The sequence below is a fragment of the Garra rufa genome, chromosome 12 (genome assembly GCF_049309525.1).
Source record: "Garra rufa chromosome 12, GarRuf1.0, whole genome shotgun sequence".
NCBI classification, from domain to species: domain Eukaryota; kingdom Metazoa; phylum Chordata; class Actinopteri; order Cypriniformes; family Cyprinidae; genus Garra; species Garra rufa.
This window is the reverse complement of record NC_133372.1, coordinates 40,830,156-40,850,369: the sequence shown is the minus strand read 5'-3', so window position 1 is coordinate 40,850,369 and position 20,214 is coordinate 40,830,156. Positions and strand designations below refer to the sequence as shown.

The following is a 20,214-nucleotide window of genomic DNA, read 5'->3' as shown; positions in this document are numbered from 1 at the left end:
TAGTGAAAACCAGAAATGATCAAGTTTGTAAAAATACGATTTATCTTGCATCCCTAGATCATAATGACCAACAATTGTACATATATAATGAATATTATTAGTATTTTTTTGTTTTAAATTTGTGATACAGATTATTTACTCTTATACTTTACCTGTTTATAAACTTATGACTTTATTTCAGTTATTTAAGAGCCTTTAAAGTAGACAGATCTCTTTCATCAGCAGCATGGTTGCCAGGTTGGAAAGATTAAGTAAACCACTAGGTAGAAATTGTATCCATTTAGGAGAAACTATCATATTGAGGGATTTAAACTCTTGACATCTGGTAACTGCAACCATTAACCAGCAGGCAAATATCACAGGCAATTACGCTAAATAAATCGTGAGAACCAGAAATCGCGATCATGATTCAAAAAATATGCCCTAGATCATAGTGACCACATCTGTCTGCTCTATAAAGGCATAAAATGGTCTCAAACTCATAAATGCATTATAAAAAGTACATTTTACACTACATGACTTGTGCAAAGCTGAGATGAAATTCAGGTAATTTACTGAAAATCTTGCCCTTTTTTACTCTCCTTACCCCATATCAAAATTGCAGTTGAAGGAACATGAAGGACACAGATTTTGAGTGAATAATGACTTCAGTTTCACATGAAGTTGTTGTATGCCTTCAGAACACTTTGAATAAAGCAAATAAGTCATATGGGCTATTTCATGCTGCTTTTTCTGCCCATTTAAAGCTTGATTAAGTAAAAACGTCTTTTGCGTAGTGCACAAATATGTATTTTTTGGGTGAACCTTAATCTTTGTTCCTCAGCATGAAAGAACGGTCAAATTATTGCACTATGAACTGCAAGATGTTACACCTTCTAATGTAAAACTTCATGCAAATTGCACAGTTAAGCATGTTACTGTGAGCTTTCTTCGAGAACAGTTGTGCAGGTGAAGATCTCTGACATTCATTTCTCACTCAGCACTTGAACTTTCTCTTTTTTCCCCCTCTCTGGTATTTCACACTCTTGGGTTTTTGACAGCCTGGGTGCCGGGAGTATTTCAAATGAGCGTGTTCAGTTCAAAACCCGTGCAGAAGGGCACTTTGAAGTGCACTTTGACAATGCTTTTAGTGTTCCTCCTAAAACGCTCTCAATATTTTCATGTCTCCACTGTCTTTCAGAGTTTCGCTCTGCCACTTCAGTCATTTTTTTTTCTATTCTTTTTTTTATTTTTTTTGGGCTGATAGGTTTTGTCGAACATGTCTCACATGTAACAAGCGTCTCCCCGGGTGAAAATTTCCCAAGAGACATGCATGACCCTGAAGCTTCAGCGTGACGTTACACCTAACAAACCGCACTGCTGAAAACACTCACAATACGTTTGCAGTTTTCAGACACAGAGATCCATTATGGCTTGTACAGAGTGCAGGAGGGCTCAGAACACTGTTGCATTGCCGTAGGTAGTGATCTACAGTCGAAAACTGCTATTAAAGAAAGGTTAAGGGTTGGTGCAGACAGAAATAGATTTACATTACTGGTATATATTGGACCATACTGGCCAGTGTTTGCTGTTTTTAATGCATTGATCTGATCTGATGTTTTAATGCCTCATTGTACTACTTTCTTTATCTGTTTTAATGTCTCCCTAACAAAATGCATGGTTTGAGCCATCATGTCCAAATATCAGTTAAATGCCAAGTACTTTGGGTTGAGGGTTTCTTCAAATGCATAAGAGAAAAGTGAGGACAACACTAGCGTTGGAAAGTGTGTTTACATATGAGTGTGCATAGTACGACCCCATATAACCTATAACTTCAGGGCTCAAAAGCCTTAAATGGGAAGTTTAACAGCTCTTTGAAGCGTGTATTCCTCTGGCGTGTTTGTTTGTGTGTGTGTGTGTGTTTGTGTGTGTGTGTGTGTGTGCATATAAGCCAGTGATAGCAGTTGAGCTGATAGGAACAGACAGAGATGGATGGCAATGTACTGACATATTAAAGCTGCTGTGTGTATAAGGGTGTGTGTTTGTGTGAGCGCCTCAGTAATAAAAACCTTCTGCTGCTGTCTGGAAACTATGTGTAGCTGACCTAATGAAACCTGTCAGGAACATTTACACAATAAAGTAAAATAAATGTATAACAGTAATTATTAATATTTAAAAATATTGATCATCAAATATTTATATTCAATTTTAAATATTTAATATGTATTATTTATTTTATTTGTTGGTTATAGGGCTATTCTGTTTTTGTTGTATATGGTTATGTATCTCATTCTCTAAAACACTTTTATAGTAATTTTAACTAGGGATGCACCAAAATGAAAATCGGTACGTATCGCGATATTGGGTTCACGATACGATACGTATCACGATATTTTGAACAGACCTTCTTGAATCAGGCATGTATTTTTAATGGAGAATTTTATAATAAATGTATTAATAGAGCTGTTGTAATGATTATCATTATTTTTGTCTTACTTTTTTATTTTATTTTACAGAACAACAGTAAAATTACAATACTAACATTTATGAATGCTGACTTTTATTTTGGCCGAAACCTGCAAGAATATCTTAGTACTACTTTTTGCTGACAGCAGCAGATTTATGAATGATTCTCATCTTGCAGATTTTCCTCACACTTTGGACTTTGAACCCCGGCTAACAAGCTTGTGCAGCGCTGTCAGAATAAATACAGTTAGTGTGTGTATTAGACATGTTCTGTAGTTTATTTACTAATGGTTTAAGGCCATTTGGCGATTTCAGTCATCATACAGTAACCAGCAACAACCACCCCTTTCTCTTCTCATGGACGACGTGTGATGCGATACTAAACAGTATATCGCAATCGGTGCTTGTAATGATTTTTGCATCTTTCTTGGACAGTTTTAAATGCTTCCACACTGCCGACATGTTTGCTGCATTAGTGTGCGCCTCTATTTGATCACGTCACGTCATTGTTTGGTATAATTTATTCTGCCTTTTCGCTTATCCTGACTTTTTTTTTTTTTTTTTTGCTATTTTTTGCTATTTTCGGCCTGAATAATTTTGGTTGCCGAACATTTGGTGCATCCCTAATTTTAACTGTAAATAAAATTCTATGTAAATAAAACAAAAGAAGAATTGCTTTTGATAATTATGGCAATTATAATAATTTGCAAAAAATATAATATTTACAAAAAGCACATTCTTGAAACTAATGTTGCTGCAAAAAACTTCTTAAAATAGACTTTGTATTCTTGACAAAAATCTAATCTTGTATTCATTGAGTTCATGTTGATTTTATAGTGAAATTTGACATTTGAAACCCATAACAATTACAAAAACAAATTGAGATTTTAGTCGATCAGTCAAGATGTTGAATATTTAGTATACTCATAAAAATGTATGAGAATTAGTTGGAACATGGCACAGTTTGTGAGGATATTTGGTGTTGGTGTGCGCATGTATGTCCTCTCATTGTCTGCCCCGGGACGAGCGAGAGAGCAGGAGGACGTTTTTATTTACGACCCGTCCGAAGCAGCAGAAACGGTTGTTTAGAGTTGCACACGCAGACGTGTTTTACTGCCCGAATGAGCTTTCATTTCTCTAGTAATCATTTTTTAAGGGAAGAAAAACCGCAGGACATGCAGTTTGTGGCAGCTAATAATTTTTATTGGCAAATTTTTAAGACCTAAAGTGCAGCACTGGAACATTTGTCATTTCTAATCAGAGAGAGAGTCTCCTGAGGTGTATTTGGAGTTACCTGAGGCGGCTCTACCTTCCCTGCGTGTGAATTCTGCTGTTTCGGCTGCCAACCTCCACTCCAAAAATAATTAACTTCCAAGGACATACAGTATTGAGACTGTGAGTCTGTCTGTCTGCAGGGGGGAACCCCATAAAATGAGGTGGAAAAGTGAGCTGTAAAGTCTTAAACTGACAAATACAAATTCCCAAGCAAAAAGTAGCAGGGAATTTATGTAGCAAACATTAATTATTAGTGTTTTCTCATAGGCAAGTTCTCACACAGTTTGCGCTTCAGATATGATTGATATCTCAAATTGCATGTTAGTTCTTTTCTAACAAATCATACTTACGAACTTCAGTAAGAATGCTAAGGGATCACCACTTTAGTAACCACATAAATCATAGCAACTGCCTAAAATAGCAAAATTTTATTTTTAGGTCCATTGTTGTCAACAGTGTAGCAATACATGAAGTTCAGCTCACACAAAGTTTTAACAGTTGAACCCAATGCAAAATCGGTAAATGGTAAATCTTTTGCCCTCAAGCAACATTCCAGATTGCATTCCTATCATAATTCTACATTTGGCTAGCAAACAGAAGCTGAAAAACTGAAAATGAATGTATGGATATAAGTGTATTATCAATATTGTGGTATCGCAATAGTAAAACTGTCTCAATATCATCATGGTCACACAACGATATGAAATGATAGGTCTTCTGGGCAAACTTCTAAACTTCTTATTCTAACATAAAAGGCTTTTAAAGTTGTGATTTGGGCCATTGTGCTTTGGCACAGTATCTTTTAAATGAACTAAAACCGAAAGCACAATGTGGCTTAATCCCTTCATCAAGTCTGTTTTCGCTGCATGTTTCAAAGCGCGCACTTCGTTCAGGTGATCAGCTCGTGATCTGTTTTTTCCAGGCCTCAGAATGGCTTAAATGCAGTGAACTTGTTTATCACATTTGCTGTGAGTTTAGCGCGCATTTGGGAACCCAACAGCCACCAGTTATGCTTTGTTTTCGTGGCAGATGATCACAGAATTTCACTAGATTAGTAGTAAGACACTGAAGATTTAAATTAAAGCTTAAAAGTGCAGTATGAATCATTGACGGCTATCAGTTTAAATTGGTAACGTTACTGCGGTCCAAATTTGAAATATTTCTTTCAAGTGTAGAAATTAAGAAAAAAGTATTGTAATTTCACTACTGTAGTGTAGAGCAAAAATAATATACCTATGAAATGTAATTTTTATTTATTTGACATTGCAAATTTTTTTTATATGTGACCCTGGACCACAAAACCAGTCATAAGGTTAAATTTTACAAAACTGAGATGTATACATCATATGAAAGCTCAATAAATAAGCTTTTTATTGATGTATGGTTTGTTAGGATAGGGCAATATTTGGCTGAGATACATCTATTTGAAAATCTGGAATCTGAGGGTGCAAATAAATCAAAATCACCTTTAAAGTTGTCCAAATTAAGTACTTAACAATGCATATTACTAATCAAAAATTACATTTTGATATGTTTACAGTAGGAATTTTACAAAAAATCTTCATGGAACATGATCTTTACTTAATTTACTAATGATTTTTGGCATAAAAGAAAAATCAATAATTTTGACCCATACAATGTATTTTTGGCTATTGCTACAAATATACCCCAGCGACTTAAGACTGGATTTGTGGTCCAGGGTCACATATTTATTTATTTATATATTTTTTACAATATATGGCTATTACTGTCTTGCAAATAGCAATAATATAAAATTGTTGTTATTATTATTATATTCTAATTTGTTTGGTTTCCTAAAACCAGTGTGAATGTAATTTAGACTGAGACAGTATACCACAAATAAAAAGAGGGTTGAGTCCCCTTTAAAGTTCAGGTCCAAGTCAATTCACTGACTTTTTGTCTGACTTAAGTTTTCTTATTTAAGAACATTGGTTGGAGCTCTTAATTTTAAACTCTTAAAGTGCATTAGATAGAATAATTTAACTTAAAAATGTACAAAAAATTGCAATAAATACTGTATCGGGAACTTCATATCGAGATATTATCATATTGTGAGATTTTGATATTGTTACATCCCTAGTAAAAACCCATTAGCAATGTCTTTAAAAAAAACAGCATAGCATCATAAGGGCAAATTTATTTGAGCATTTACTTTCTGTAATTGGTAAAATATACTTTTACAGTATTTAAATTGAAGTTATTGCAATAAAAGTATGATTCCTATAGCATTTTTTTATCCTGTGTGGTTTAAATGGAGCAAAACCAAATGTGCTGGCCACTTTTATGCTGGTCAAAGTGGTTACGCAGCATGGCTAACCTAGAAAAGCTGGCCTACATGCAATAATATCCAGCTTGACTAGCTTGTGTAACAGACCAACACTAGCAATGTAAACCCTGGCCATTTTGGAATTTAATCTAGTCCAAACTGGTCTAAGATGTTATTTCTCTGCAGGGAAGGTATCTTGACCCTATATGTCAAATATTATACTGCAGAGTATTATAGACCGCTTTCTTCAGAGAAACCCGGAGGAAGAGATTTCACATGAGCCTGAGGTAAAGTACCAGGCCTATTCAGCCCAGTGGGAAAGTGAGAATAATATCTGAAAGAATCCCATGTCTGTAAGAAGTTTCAGCTGAGTCGGTATGTGCTAAGTGGATCAGAACAAACCGGGTCAAGAGAAGTTCAACCAAGTCAACTAGTAGCACTAATAAAATTCTCAAGAGTTTTTGAAACGCAGACATATGGCAACTGATTACTTCTTAGCAATTATTCAACAAAAAAAGCCCTGTAAAAGGAATAAACACACCATTTGTCAGCAAAACTGCAGGGTATTGCAAAAGGTGAGAATTGAGTTTTTGGCAAAAGCATGTTGCATTTTCACTTGGTCTATGGGGGGAAGTGGTTTGGCACTGAATGTCCGGTCAAAAATGCTTTTCTAGCACTGATATTTAGCTCCAGAGTGTTGCAACCAAAGGTGTAAAATGTGATTTTTAGCGCATCGCGCAATGTGTGGATCCTTGGGAGCGGTGCGGGGTACCGAACCCCGTAATCCGTGTAGTGCTTTAAAGGCGCAAAAACCTACTCGAGCAACACGACACTTCCCACGCGCGCTGGAGAAAGTGTGAATGTCTGTTGGACGCCTGTTCTTGGAGGACCCGAGTCCTGCTGTCTTTGTGTGGGTGTAGTGTGTACTAAATGAAGGAATCGCTGAGGTGTGTACAGCTAATATATGGGGACGTATGAATGAGTTCGAACAATTAGGAAGTTGGCGTCGGGTAGGGTGGTAAATGTCTGCTCAGGCGTGGGTGGACTGGCATCTCTTTGTCCTTCTGTTGTAAGTGAAACTAGGAAACCGGCGTCCGTCCGGCAGGCACGGCTGCACCTGTAGCACAGATGATGGATGGGAGAGATTTGCAGCGCACAATGGATTCTGTGGCCCGAGCGGACGAGGTTAAAGGCGGCAGGTGAGGTGGAAAAAGTTGCATTAGCTCAGGTTGACGGAGCTGCTACATTGAATGAGTGACAAGCTCGCTAGAGAGCGGCCGCACGTGTTTGTGTGCTAAAAGGTGTTGGGAGACGGGAAACAAGTGAGCGTGTGATGTGGAGTTTCCTTTCTCGTCGTACGCTCGTGTCAGGCCGTTCTTGCTTAATTCAGAGCGACAAGCCGTGCGAGGTTGCCTTCAAAATGAGTGTGTATGTGTGTGTCGTGGATTAAATTGGCCTGCTCGCTCCTGGTTCGTGCTCCCGTCTGATCTGATTGGAGTTGTCCGCTTCTGGGAAAGGGGGTGGGGGGGTTTGGTTTTCTCCCTGTGAACTCCATAATCACAACAGCAGCCGTCTCTTGTTATCAATAATATTGACAAAAAAATCTCTGGGTTATGTTCTGCATTGCAATTTAAACTCGTTTTATAAAATGACTATGCTTATATTTAAGGTTGTATTTCTACAAATGGACAGAAACTTGGAAGGAACTGCATGTAGAGGGTTTTTACAGTTTTATGTAAAACCCTATGAGAAATATGTAAATCAATAACCAATTTAATAAAAACCAAATGCATTAAAATAATGAGAGACAGAACAAATGAATGAAGATTGTTAAAGATTTTTTTTCTTTTAAAGTGTGGAGACATAAACAAGTACTTCATAAAAATGACCCCCTCTATATTTAGCTTGGATTTTCACTGTTTCTTGCATATGAATAAAACCAGTGATTAGTTTTGGATGTGGCTTGGAACAGAAAATAAACTATATCCAGATGATGGGATTTTAAACAGTAGTGCGACCGCTGCATTAACAGCAGATATCTGAGCTATTATCTGTGCTTAGTGGGGTGGACACAATCACTTTAGTTTCAAACCGACTATTTGTCTGCTCGACTGGAAATGCCGCTGGTGAGGGCCAAGAAAGACACAGCATATGCTTATGACTAATGCAATTAAACTCTCAAACATGAACGTGACATCAGTATCTATTAACTAAGATCTTAAATAAAGGATGAAAACTAGAGGTGAACATTCAAAACATTCTGCTGTCATTCTAGTAGTTGTTTTATGCTATGGTGCAGTTAGCTAAGTATAGATGTTTTACAACATTTGCATTGAACATCTATCTATCTATCTATCTATCTATCTATCTATCTATCTATCTATCTATCTATCTATCTATCTATCTATCTATCTATCTATCTATCTATCTATCTATCTATCTTTCTATCTTTCTATCTATCTATCATTCTATCTATCATTCTATCTATCTATCTATCTATCTATCTATCTATCTATCTATCTATCTATCTATCTATCTATCTATCTATCTATCTATCTATCTATCTATCTATCTATCATTCTATCATTCTATTGTTCCATCTATTGTTCTATCGTTTTATCGCTTTATCACTGTGTCTGTCGTTTTATCGTTCTGTCATTCTGTCTGTGCTTTTTTTATTCTGTCTTTATCATTTTGTCGTTCTGTCTGTCAGTTTATCATTCTGTCTGTCATTCTGTTGATCTGTTGTTTTATTATTCTATCGTTCTGCCTGTCGTTTTATTATTCTGCTGTTGTTTGTTTTGTCTGTTTTATCATTCTATCTTTCTGTCTGTTGTTTTATTATGCTGTCATTCTGTCTATCTATCTACCGTTATATCGTTCTATCATTCTATTGTTTTATTTATTATCTGTCTGTCGTTTTATCATTTTGACGTTCTGTCTTTTTTATTGTTTTGTCGTTCTGTCTGTAGTTTTATCATTCTGTAGTCTTTTTATCATTCTGATGTTCTGTCTGTCTTTTTATCGTTCTATTGTTCCGTCTGTCGTTTTATCGTTCTGTTTCATTATTCTATATTCCGTTTTTTCATTTTATCATCCTATCGTTCTGTCGTTTTATCATTCTGTCGTTCTGCCTGTTATTTTATCATTCTATTGATCTGTCTGTTGTTTTATTATTCTATCATTCTGTTGGTCGTTTTGTCATTTTGTCGTTCAGTCTGTATTTTTATCATTCTGTTGTTCTGCCTGTTGTTTTATCATTCTGTCGATCTGTCTGTTGTTTTATTCTGGCATTCTGTTTGTCGTTTTGTCATTCTATTGTTCTGTCTGTCGTTTATCATCCTGTCATTTTGTCTGACATTTTATCATTCTGTCATTTTATCATTCTGTCTGTTGTTTTATCATCCTGTCATTCTGTCTGTTCTTTTATCCTTTTTTCTGTTGTTCTGTCTGCCGTTTTATCATTCTGCCTGTCGTTTTGTCTGTTTTATCATTCTATTGTTCTGTCTGTTGTTTTATCATTCTGTCATTCTGTCTGTCGTTTTATCATTCAGTCGTTTTGTCATTCTATCGTTCTATTTTTTTATTATCCTGTCCTTCTGTCTGTCATTTTATCCTTTCATTTTGTTGTTCTGTCTGTCGTTTTATCATTCGGTCATTCCGTCAGTCGTTTTATCATTCAGCCGTTTTGTCTGTCAGTTTTGTCATTCTATTGTTCTATCTATTGTTTTATTGTCCTGTCCTTCTGTCTGTCATTTTATCCTTTCATTTTGTTGTTCTGTCGTTTTATCATTCTGTCATTCTGTCTGTCGTTTTATCATTCAGCCGTTCTGTCTGTCGTTTTATCATTCTACCGTTCTGTCTATTGTTTTATTATCCTGTCTTCTGTCTTCTTTATCCTTTCATTTTGTTGTTCCGTCTGTTGTTTTATCATTCTGTTATTCTGTCTGTCATTTTATAATTTTGTCAATCTGTCTGTTGTTTTATTATTCAATCATTCTCTGTTGTTTTATAATTCTGTCATTCTGTCTGTCATTTTATCATTCAGTCGTTTTGTCTGTCGTTTTGTCTGTTTTATCATTCTATCGTTCTCTGTTGTTTTATCATTCTGTCATTCTGTCTGTCATTTTAGCATTTTGTGGATCTGTTGTTATTCAATCATTCTGTTTGTTGTTTTGTCATTCTATTGTTCTGTCTGTTATTTTATCATTCTACCATTCCCTGTCGTTTTATTATTCTATCTTTCTGCTGGTCATTCTGTCTGTCCTTTTATCATTCTGTCTGTTCTGTCTGTCTTTTTGTCTGTCTTTCTATTATTGTTTCGTTCTGTTGTTTCTGTTTATTATATTGTGAAAGCAAATTAGTGACATTATAAGAAACACATATTAATGATGCGGTTAAAGTGAACGGTGAAGACCGTGACACCTCTGTTTCTGTACACGCCAGTTATTTTTCAGAGTGTAAACAAACCCTTCTGTTAATCTAGCAGATGTTCCCTATCCACCCCTTCCACATCCGCCCCAAATCTCACTTCTTCCTTTCCTGTGCTGTGAAATCGTCTCTACGTTCATCAAGCGCTCCTGATAGGGCAGCACGAGCGCTAGATTCGATAAACATCGTATTGACGGCGTGCCAGCAGCAGGGCATATGCCAGCGCGCTGTGAGAGGTGTGGAGCCGTGAGCAGCAGATGTGAGGGACGAGTCGAGCTCGTACCACTGCCATGTCTGCCGCTGATGAGATTGGAAACTGTTGCTTGTCTGCTGTGGGGCAACTTATCAATAATGGATCAAATTGGTAGGCAACATTAATTAGAGGAGAAATGTAGAACTTGTGCTTGTTTTACGTTTGTGTGTGAGTGCGTGTGCGCTGATCTCATTAATACTTGTTAATATTTGGATGTGAAGTATAGTACTTGCACATCTTAATACATTTCCATTGGTTTGGATAGACAATCCTGGATAGACAGCAGATACTGTAAAACATAAACCTTATTAAGGAATCCTTACCGGTTCATAAAACATAGAGTTCATGGAATATACAGATTGCTTTTATTGTGTTTTTAATAATAAAATATTAAAAGTTTCATGTCATCCACATTTTTTAAATGCAGTTAACTACTTTGTCATCAGTTTCTTTGTGTTCGGTGTGATTTCTAAACAATGAATCAGTGAAATTATATGTATATGATTCACCATAACATTGTTTCACTTATATTTTGAGTATTTCTAAACAAATTTGCTATTTAAAAAGATCTTTAAAGTGAAAGTTTTTCCTCAAAGTCCCGTCATTGGTTTGTGTTTGAGTTTTAAACTCTGTCACCTCAACTCTTAAACTTTCTTACAAGTCAGAGGTTTCAAAAAGTCTTTGTACATCTCTAAAGCTGTACGTATATAAAAGGCTTTAGATGCTATCAGTGATACAGTGCTATTCTATGTATTCAAATGTGCATGAATCCCTAAACAACCCAAAATTCAGAACAAAAACCATGCACTGTTATGCTATGCTAACTGTTTGACAATTGTTTGATTCTGAATAGGAAAACATCTTCTTTTTCCAGCGTAGGCCGGGGACGAGCAGGGTGGCATTATGAATGTGCACACACTTCAAAGGCAATTAGAAAGCGAGGGGTTACATAAACTACAGGAGACCTCATTTCTTCTTCTGCTGCTGTCTAACTGAACCCCAGCGGGCAGGCGTGTTCCACAAAATCACGTCTTTGACTGGTTAATTTTTCTTTCAATAGATCACGAGACTATCCGATCGCTCCCCCTGGAAAATTTTGAATATTTTACTATTATTGTTTTTTATGCTTGTGTGATTTCTTTGAGAATACCTTTGATGTGGTTTGTGAGTCTTGCTAGTATTGTAGAATTCATCGCCTTTCGGCGCTCGTGGCAAATTAATTGTTTTTGTAGCATTTTAATCCTCTTGTGTAGCTTAATACGCAGGGGCAATTTAAGGCAGCAATGAATATTTGGTCCTTGAAATATGCAGAAATGTAAACGCAAGTATCCTGCAGGGCGAAGTTTCATCATGTTGAATCTGAGCGCTTAACATGCACACAAACCAAAGCGATTTCTGTGTTGGGTGGCACAGAAAGTAACGTCCAATCATAAAGATTCAGAAATTAAAATAATCTGAAAGGAAATGAGAAATATAAATAAATATGGTATCGCTTTAGTATAGGGACCAGTTCTCACTTATTAACACATTGACTGTGTATTAGTACTTATAAAGCACATAATCTGCATGACTATATTCTACATCCCTAATTCTGCCCAATACTTACCATAAACTTACAGTAACAACTAACTTACTAACTGTTAATAAGCAGCAAATTCGGTGTGTAATGAGGCGGAAGTTGTAGATAATGATTTGTTAATAGTGAGAATTGGACCCTAAAATAAAGTGTGACCGTAAATATTTGTTAAATGGATAGTTATATGCAATGTATATAGCAATATGCTGATTGGTCAATACAGTTTTTAGTCATAGTATAGTAATATTATGGGAAAACCTGTTCATCTGCTATTGTAGGGGCAAAAAAATCTCAGAACATTTTTTCAGATTACATTTTCCCCCCGAAAACGCTATGAAAATTATAATAACGTATTTTTGCATGCAGAAAATATATAAAAATTTTTAAATATATATTTTATACATTTTTCTCATGATAGTTTCACAAATTATTACTATAATATTTCAAAACTGCTTTTTTTTTGTCATTGGGAATTTCAGTCAGAAAATATTGCATTTAAATCAAAGACGAAAAAGCATTCAAGCATAAAAACAACAAGTGTAATACTGCTTTAAATTGTTGTTGTTTTTCCCAAAAAATATTAAAAAAGTTTTCTGTTTAATTTAATTGCATTTTTGCTTTTGTTTTTCTAAAGAAAAAAATAGAAATCTTACATTTTTGCCTAATTTACAGAAGATACCCACTAAAATGTCATTCAGTGTAACAACCTTGTCAGGCATATTTACAACAAAATCAATTTATGACGTATTAAAAGATGAATTACTTTCACCCCAAATACTAATTAGTTGTAATTCTACATTTTTAAAATATGCCAATATCCTAGGTTTTGCCCATTTGTCAGTAAGAATTTTTTACTCATTTAAAAGACAATAAAATTTAATATGCTTTCTTATTCTTTTATATATTTTAATATGTGCAGATCAGAGCAAGCATGTTGTTGGAGTTTTTACATAAATATTGTGTTACATTGACTGACAATGTAACATTATTTCAACCAAATTTTGAGATTTTATTCTCTAAAAATGTTGACACTTTACTTGAATTTAATGTGCTTTCTATGGACATAAAATCACTTTTGTAAATGTGTTTTGACGTGAACATCTTAACGTCTTTGACCCACTTTTAAAAAATAAGCTGACTACAAAAAATACCATGATGTATAAATATAATTTATTAAAAAAATAAAAAGTAAATTCTAATTTAAATATTTAGAGATATACATTTTATTAATTTTCTTTATAATATAGTATTTTAATAAAAATCTCTGATCTTGATTTATTTTTTTATGTGGTAACCATTTCATTAAAGCAGCAAGTCAAGACTGTGCTGTATTGTGTCACTCCGCTACACGTCATAAATAGCAATGGCCGTTTAGTCATGTCTATATTCACAATATAGCACGCCCTCTTGCACCTTACTGCTTAAATAAACCCTCTCTCAAAGCTACGAAACAAGAAGATGTGTTAAAACGAGTACATTTAATTAGTGCTATTTCATCCTGGCTTTCTAATCCTTAGCTCCCGGCTAGCATAAAGCTTAATGCGGTGGAAAATCGTGTTTTTAGCGAAGATGAAGTAATGATGGCACTCCGTGTCTTAATCATGTTGACATATGCCATCTTCCCCTCTCCTCTCTCGTGTGTGTTTTGTAGGCAGCTGTTCGTTTGAAGAGCACTACAGTAATTGCGGCTACAGCGTGGCGTTGGGGACTAATGGCTTCGCCTGGGAGCAAGTCAACACCTGGGAGAGACCCTCCATGGACGCGGCTGTTCCCACAGGTAAGGAATACACCTCCATGCCTCACTCTTTCGTGTTTGCTTTCTCATCTTCTGAGGAATTTTTAAAGGAGTAGTTCACCCAAAAATGAAACTTTTGTCATTGTTGTCATTCCAGAGTTGGGTGATGTTATTTCTTCCATGAGCACGTCTCCAAACAGACATAAAACATCATTATAGTGTGCAGCAGTTGGGTTCTGGAAGTAAAAATCCCATTCCTTTTGTTTAAAGGGGAATTGATTTTTAATAATATCTTATAAACCTTTAAAGACAGACCTGCTGTGAACTGCGAGGTTGTTAATGGAATATATAGCTTGTGTTGAAGCTGTCAGTCGGCATTATTTCAACTTAAATAACTGTTTAACAATTGAATTCCTAGTGGAAGAACTACATTATCCATGATTCTGCAAACAAGTGTCCACCAGTCAGAGAATAATACTTGTATATTTTACAAGCAATTCCCAATGTGTCATGGGATTGTAGTTCTTTCCCTCATTTAAAGGGATTGTTCACCCAAAAATAAAAATTCTGCCATTAATTACTCACTCTCACCCAAACTTGTGAGACCTTCGTTCATCTTTTAACCATAAATTAAGATATTTTGATGAAATCTGAGAGCTTTCTGACCCTGCATAGACAGCAACGCAACTGCTACGTTCAAGGCCCAGAAAGGTAGTAAGGACATTGTTAAAAAAGTCCATTTGACATCAGTGGTTCAACCAAAGAAAACAAAAAAAACTTTCTTGGATTTCATCAAAATATCTTCATTTGTGTTTTAAAGATGAACAAAGGTCTTACAGGTTTGGAACAACATGAGGGTGAGTAATTAAAGACAGAATCTTCATTTTTGGGTGAACTATCCCTTTAAGCTTTTCAGTGCAGTCTTTTACTGTTTTCCTTTTGTCTGATTTGTGAATACTTTTTTGCTTCAAATCAAAGTTTGTAATGTTGTGATTAAAGGAGAACTCCACTTCCAGAACAACAATTTACAAATAATTTACTCACCCCATTGTCATCCAAGATATTCATGTCTTTCTGTCTTCAGTCTTAAAGAAATTAATGTTTTTGTGGAAAGCATTTCAGGATTTTTCTCCATATAATGTACATATAATGACCGATAATTTCGCTAGATAAGACCCTTCTTCCTTGGCTGGCATTGTTTAGAGCCCTTTGAAGCTGCATTTAAACTGCATTTTGGAAGTTTAAAATCAGGCAAAATTGAAGTCCATTATATGAAGAAAAATCCTGAAATGCTTTTCTCAAAAAACATATTTTTTTTTTTACGACTGAAGACAGAAAGACAAGAACATCTTGGATGACAAGGGGGTGAGTAAATTATTTGTAAATTGTTGTTCTGGAAGTGGAGTTCTCCTTTAACCTTGTAGTTGGTTGGTTTGGTTCATGGTTCATAACTTTTTAACAAAGACTTTTTAAAAATCTCTATGGGAAAAATGACTGGGAAATAAGCCTGCTAAAAAAGTGAGTGGACGCTGTTGCACACTATAACAACTTTTGCACCATGTTATAAGTCTTCTGAAGCCATATGTGACCCTGGACCACAAAACAAGTCATAAGGGTTAATTATGATTAAATTGGGATTTTTACATTGACTGAAAGCTGAATAAATAAACTTTCCAATGATGCATGGTTTGTTAGGATAGGACATTTGGCTGAGATACAACTATTTGAAAACTGAGGATGCAACAAATAAAAAAATATTGAGAAAATCGCCTTTGAAGTTATACAAATGAAGTTCTTAGCAATGCATACTACTAATCAAAAATTAGGTTTTTATATATTTACAGTAGGAATTTTAAAATTCTAAATATCTTCATGGAACATAATCTTTACTTAATATCCTAATGATTTTTGGCTTGAGAGAAAAATAGATAGTTTTGACCCATACAATGCATTTTATACCCGTGCTACATAAGACTCACATATCATAGTTATGTGTGAAGAATGGTCCAAAATGTCATTCATTTGGAAGTTTTTATGGCATTTTTTTTTCTTTTAGAGCTTAAAAGATATAGTCAGATGATGAAGGTTGGAAATAACATAAAATGATGAGTATATTTTCAGTTTTGGGTGATCAGTTCCTTTTCCAGCTGCTTTCTTTCAGCTATTCCCAAGATCCATTTTCCTCAGTCATATCTCAGTCTCTCCTTCATTTTGTTCATGCTTTTCCTTGCATTCTTCTCTCTGTCGGCCTCTTGTTATATGGAGAAGGCACTCTGGCCTCCCGTCTGTCTCGAAGTCTATCTCTTTCTCTCTCAGCCCCTCTCTCTCGGAAGCGCGGCAGTTGTTCACAGCGAGACAAATGGCAATCAAGTTCGCTGTCACTCTCACTCTGCCGTCTCCTGCAGTGCTCAACAACCTCTGTCTCGCAGCACCCTTAAAGACAATAGAGTCAGCTACACAACTGCGTCTCTCCCCACCAGCTTATTTAACCCCATTTGCTCCCTACACACTACATCTGACACCAAAACACTCCGGCCTCCAGACACTCCATTGGGAAGACGCTACATACTTATAAATGACAAATTTGGAGGGTAGTGTGGTCCTTTCAAGCCACTAAAGAAGTTTAGGATTGCTGTAGTGAAAGCACCTTTCCCACAATTGGATGGTGGTTTTCAGAAGATGGTGGTTGTTGTTTTTTTAAAAGCAGTGGGGTTTTCAGCTGGGTTGTGACCCAAAAATATGAGCTGTTGTGGTTCAGAAGAATATTTCTTGTTTTAAAAATGAAAGACAAAAACAAAACAATGAAATTTCTCAATGGGTGGATCCTATTGTTGCTCATAATATTACTCTTAGCTTGGTTGATTTGGACAGTAACACAGATTTCTACTCTTTATGGTGGTTTATTGCATCATGCCTGATTAGGACACTTGATGTCCAAAGTAAAATCTGGGTCCTGAAGCAAAGCCAGATGAGACGCACTGTTTTAAGGAAACGGGGTCGTCAACAGCATCAAACAAAATCCAGCCGAAAACATCAAAGTCGAGTAATTTTTCTCTATTGGGGGCACTAGCATCAGGCCCCATCTGATAAAAATACACAAGCACTCATTAATAAATAAACGGCTGAAGAAGCACCATCTGCGCATGTTGATGTCATCAGGATCTGATTGTCTAATCAGGGGAGGAAATTGGGCCGCGGCATGATCCTTCCGTCATTAAACCCCGCGGAGACGCGCCGATATCAGTCTCTCCTCTCTGATTGTAGGTGCCACTTAATACAGTGTTCGATGAATTTTACCCAGGATGCAAAAGACCTGATGAAAAGGAGAAATTGAAGGGTGTACCCACAGGAAAATTGTATTGCTCAGAGGTTGCTCTTTCATAGCTCAGGAGACCTAATGGAGTTCACGGTTAGGGTTTTTTGAAGTGTGCTTGTATGCGTGAAGAGTGTTATTCAGACTGCTGCCAGTGTAGAGCGTCCCAAATTCCATCATGATGGAATTGAGAATGATTATTATTAAGATAATAATAAAATAAAATACAATAAAATTAAATAAAATTAAACCAAATACATTCAAATATAATATAAAAATTTGAGTACAGCCTTAGAAGGTAACAGCTTTCAGAAAAAAAAACTTTATTTTGATTGAATTGAGAATAATTATTATTAAAATAATAATAAATTAAAATGTATTTATTTTATTTGAAAGTTATTTAAATACTAATACAATTAAATGTACAATAATATAATATAATATAATATAATATAATATAATACAATATAATTAATATAATATAATATAATAATTTTAGTACAGCCTTAGAAGGTAACAGGTTGTATAGAAAAAAAAACTTTATTTTGATGGAATTGAGAATGATTATTATTAAAATAATAATAAAATAAAATGTATAGTATGTAATATAATATAATATAATATAATATAATATAATATAATATAATATAATATAATATAATATAATATATATAGTAATTTTAGAACAGCCAGAAGTTAACAGCTTATATAGAAACACTTTTTTTGATGGAATTGAGAATGATCATTATTAAAATAATAATAATAAAAAAAATTATTTTTATTTTATTTGATATAAAATAATGTTAGAACAGCCTTAAAAAGGTAAAAGGTAAAGGTAAGGTTGTATAGAAAAACCTTTATTTTAATGAAATTGAAAATTATTATTATTATTAAATAATAATAAAATAAAATGTATAATATAATCTACAATTTTAGAACAGCCACAAGGTAATATAATATAATATAATATAATATAATATAATATAATATAATATAATATAATATAATATAATATAATATAATATAATAATATCTAAAATAATTTTAGAACAGCCACAAGGTAACATGTTATATAGAAAAAGAAATGTTATTTTGATGGAATTAAGAATGATTATTATTAAAATAATAAAATGTGTATATAATATAATATAATATAATATAATATAATATCTAAAATAATTTTAGAACAGCCAGAAGGTAACAGGTAAAGGTAAAACTTTATTTTGATGAAACCGAGAATGATTTTTTTAAAAATAATAATAAAATAAAATGTGTAATAATATAATATAATATAATATAATTAAGTTTCATTACAGTGATGATTTAATCTTTGAAAATGTCTCTCATTTAGCGGTAATAAAGATGGACACAACGAGACAGTTGTTTATGCCCTTGGCATCTAAGTGTAAAGAGTGTGACATTAAGATATTTTTATCAGAAGATCTCATTTTGCTCTCCATTTAGTCTCATTGCTGCCTAGGAGAATCAATTGTAATAATAAAGAGGTCTCATTTATGTTTTGTTTTCTCTACGGGCAGAGCAAGTGGAAGATATAGAGTGAGGAAGGCGTCTCTGGTGGGGATGAGGGCACCTTAATGCGTTCTTACAGGATGTGTAATGAAGCCTGTCAGTCGCCACTGTTTCATTTTATTCCTCCGTGGACCGCGGGTCACTAGCATCAATACAATCCATTCCTCTCATTACTGCCGCTCTCTGAGGGCTTCAGAGACAAGCTCCTCCAGGGAAAATACATCTGTGAATGAGATGTTGTGGCCAGGTGCACACTCTCTTATTGCACTCCGAGAGGAGACCAATCATCCCTCCGATGCCACACTTCAAAACGCTAAGTGAGGGAATGTGCGCCGCTACTTTCAGTTAGAGTTATTTCACGTAGTCGTCAAACTCAGTAGCGGCTTTGTTTCCAAAAACATCTGGTTTTAGGGAGTAATGCACACAGGTGATTTGAGAACACGGACAAAGCATTCTTAAAAATAAAAGTTCCATATTGGCATTGATGGTTCCAAGAAGCTTTAACATCTATGAACATTAATGCTGCACAAAAGGTTCTTTAGAGTGGTAAAAAAGTTATGTGTGGTAGTATATACCGGTACTAAAAAGGTGTCGCCATACCCTGCATTTAAAAACGGTACGATTCCACATTTTACTAATACTTCTACTTTAGAAGAGCTGTATTTCCTGAGTAAAACAGAGAGCCTTATATGATTATCACGAAGCGGAAAACATGGATGGAATCACAGGATACAGTCATAAAAATGTAATTTACTGTGTAAGGTATCATGGAATATCATGGAATTTCCCTTTAAATATAAATCCTGCACATTTTGCACATCTCTGTATGAATTATGGCACAGACGCGTGATTTTGTTTGCTACACACATACTGAAGCGCATGTGACACTTGCAGTGTTTTCAGTCTCTGCTGCCTCAATATATGAGTACATGAATACATAAACATAATCTCTAGAACCGCTTAAACTCAGTTTCTTTTGAGAAAAAACATTGTCATATCATATACAAAATAAAAATTTATAAAACAGTTAAATAATTTAATAAAACGGTTTTCACAGCAACCCATCAAAATAAAAGTTTGGTTTAACTTAACAGAAATATTACTTAAAGTAATAATATTACTACTACTAATAAAAATATTATTAAAACAATATTTAAGGAATATTAACCAGAAAAATGATTTACCAGAATTTATTTACCAGAAAATTGTAAATATACAACACAGTATTTCTGAAGAAAATAAATAAATAATATAATAAATGAATTATTTATAAAATCTGATTAATCTTTATAAATTAATTAGACATACTTTTGATTATTAAAATTAAATGAAACTATTAAAATGTAATCCAGAAAATGAATGGAAACTG

General features: G+C 34.5%; 1 protein-coding gene across 1 annotated transcript in view; it reads left to right on the top strand.

Moving 5' to 3' along the window:
- ptprt (protein tyrosine phosphatase receptor type T) overlaps window positions 1–20,214 on the top strand; it is a 335,410-nt gene that overhangs the window by 48,080 nt on the left and 267,116 nt on the right. The window contains 1 exon segment of the mRNA XM_073852511.1: window positions 13,919–14,044. Coding sequence (XP_073708612.1) covers window positions 13,919–14,044 — 126 coding nt within the window.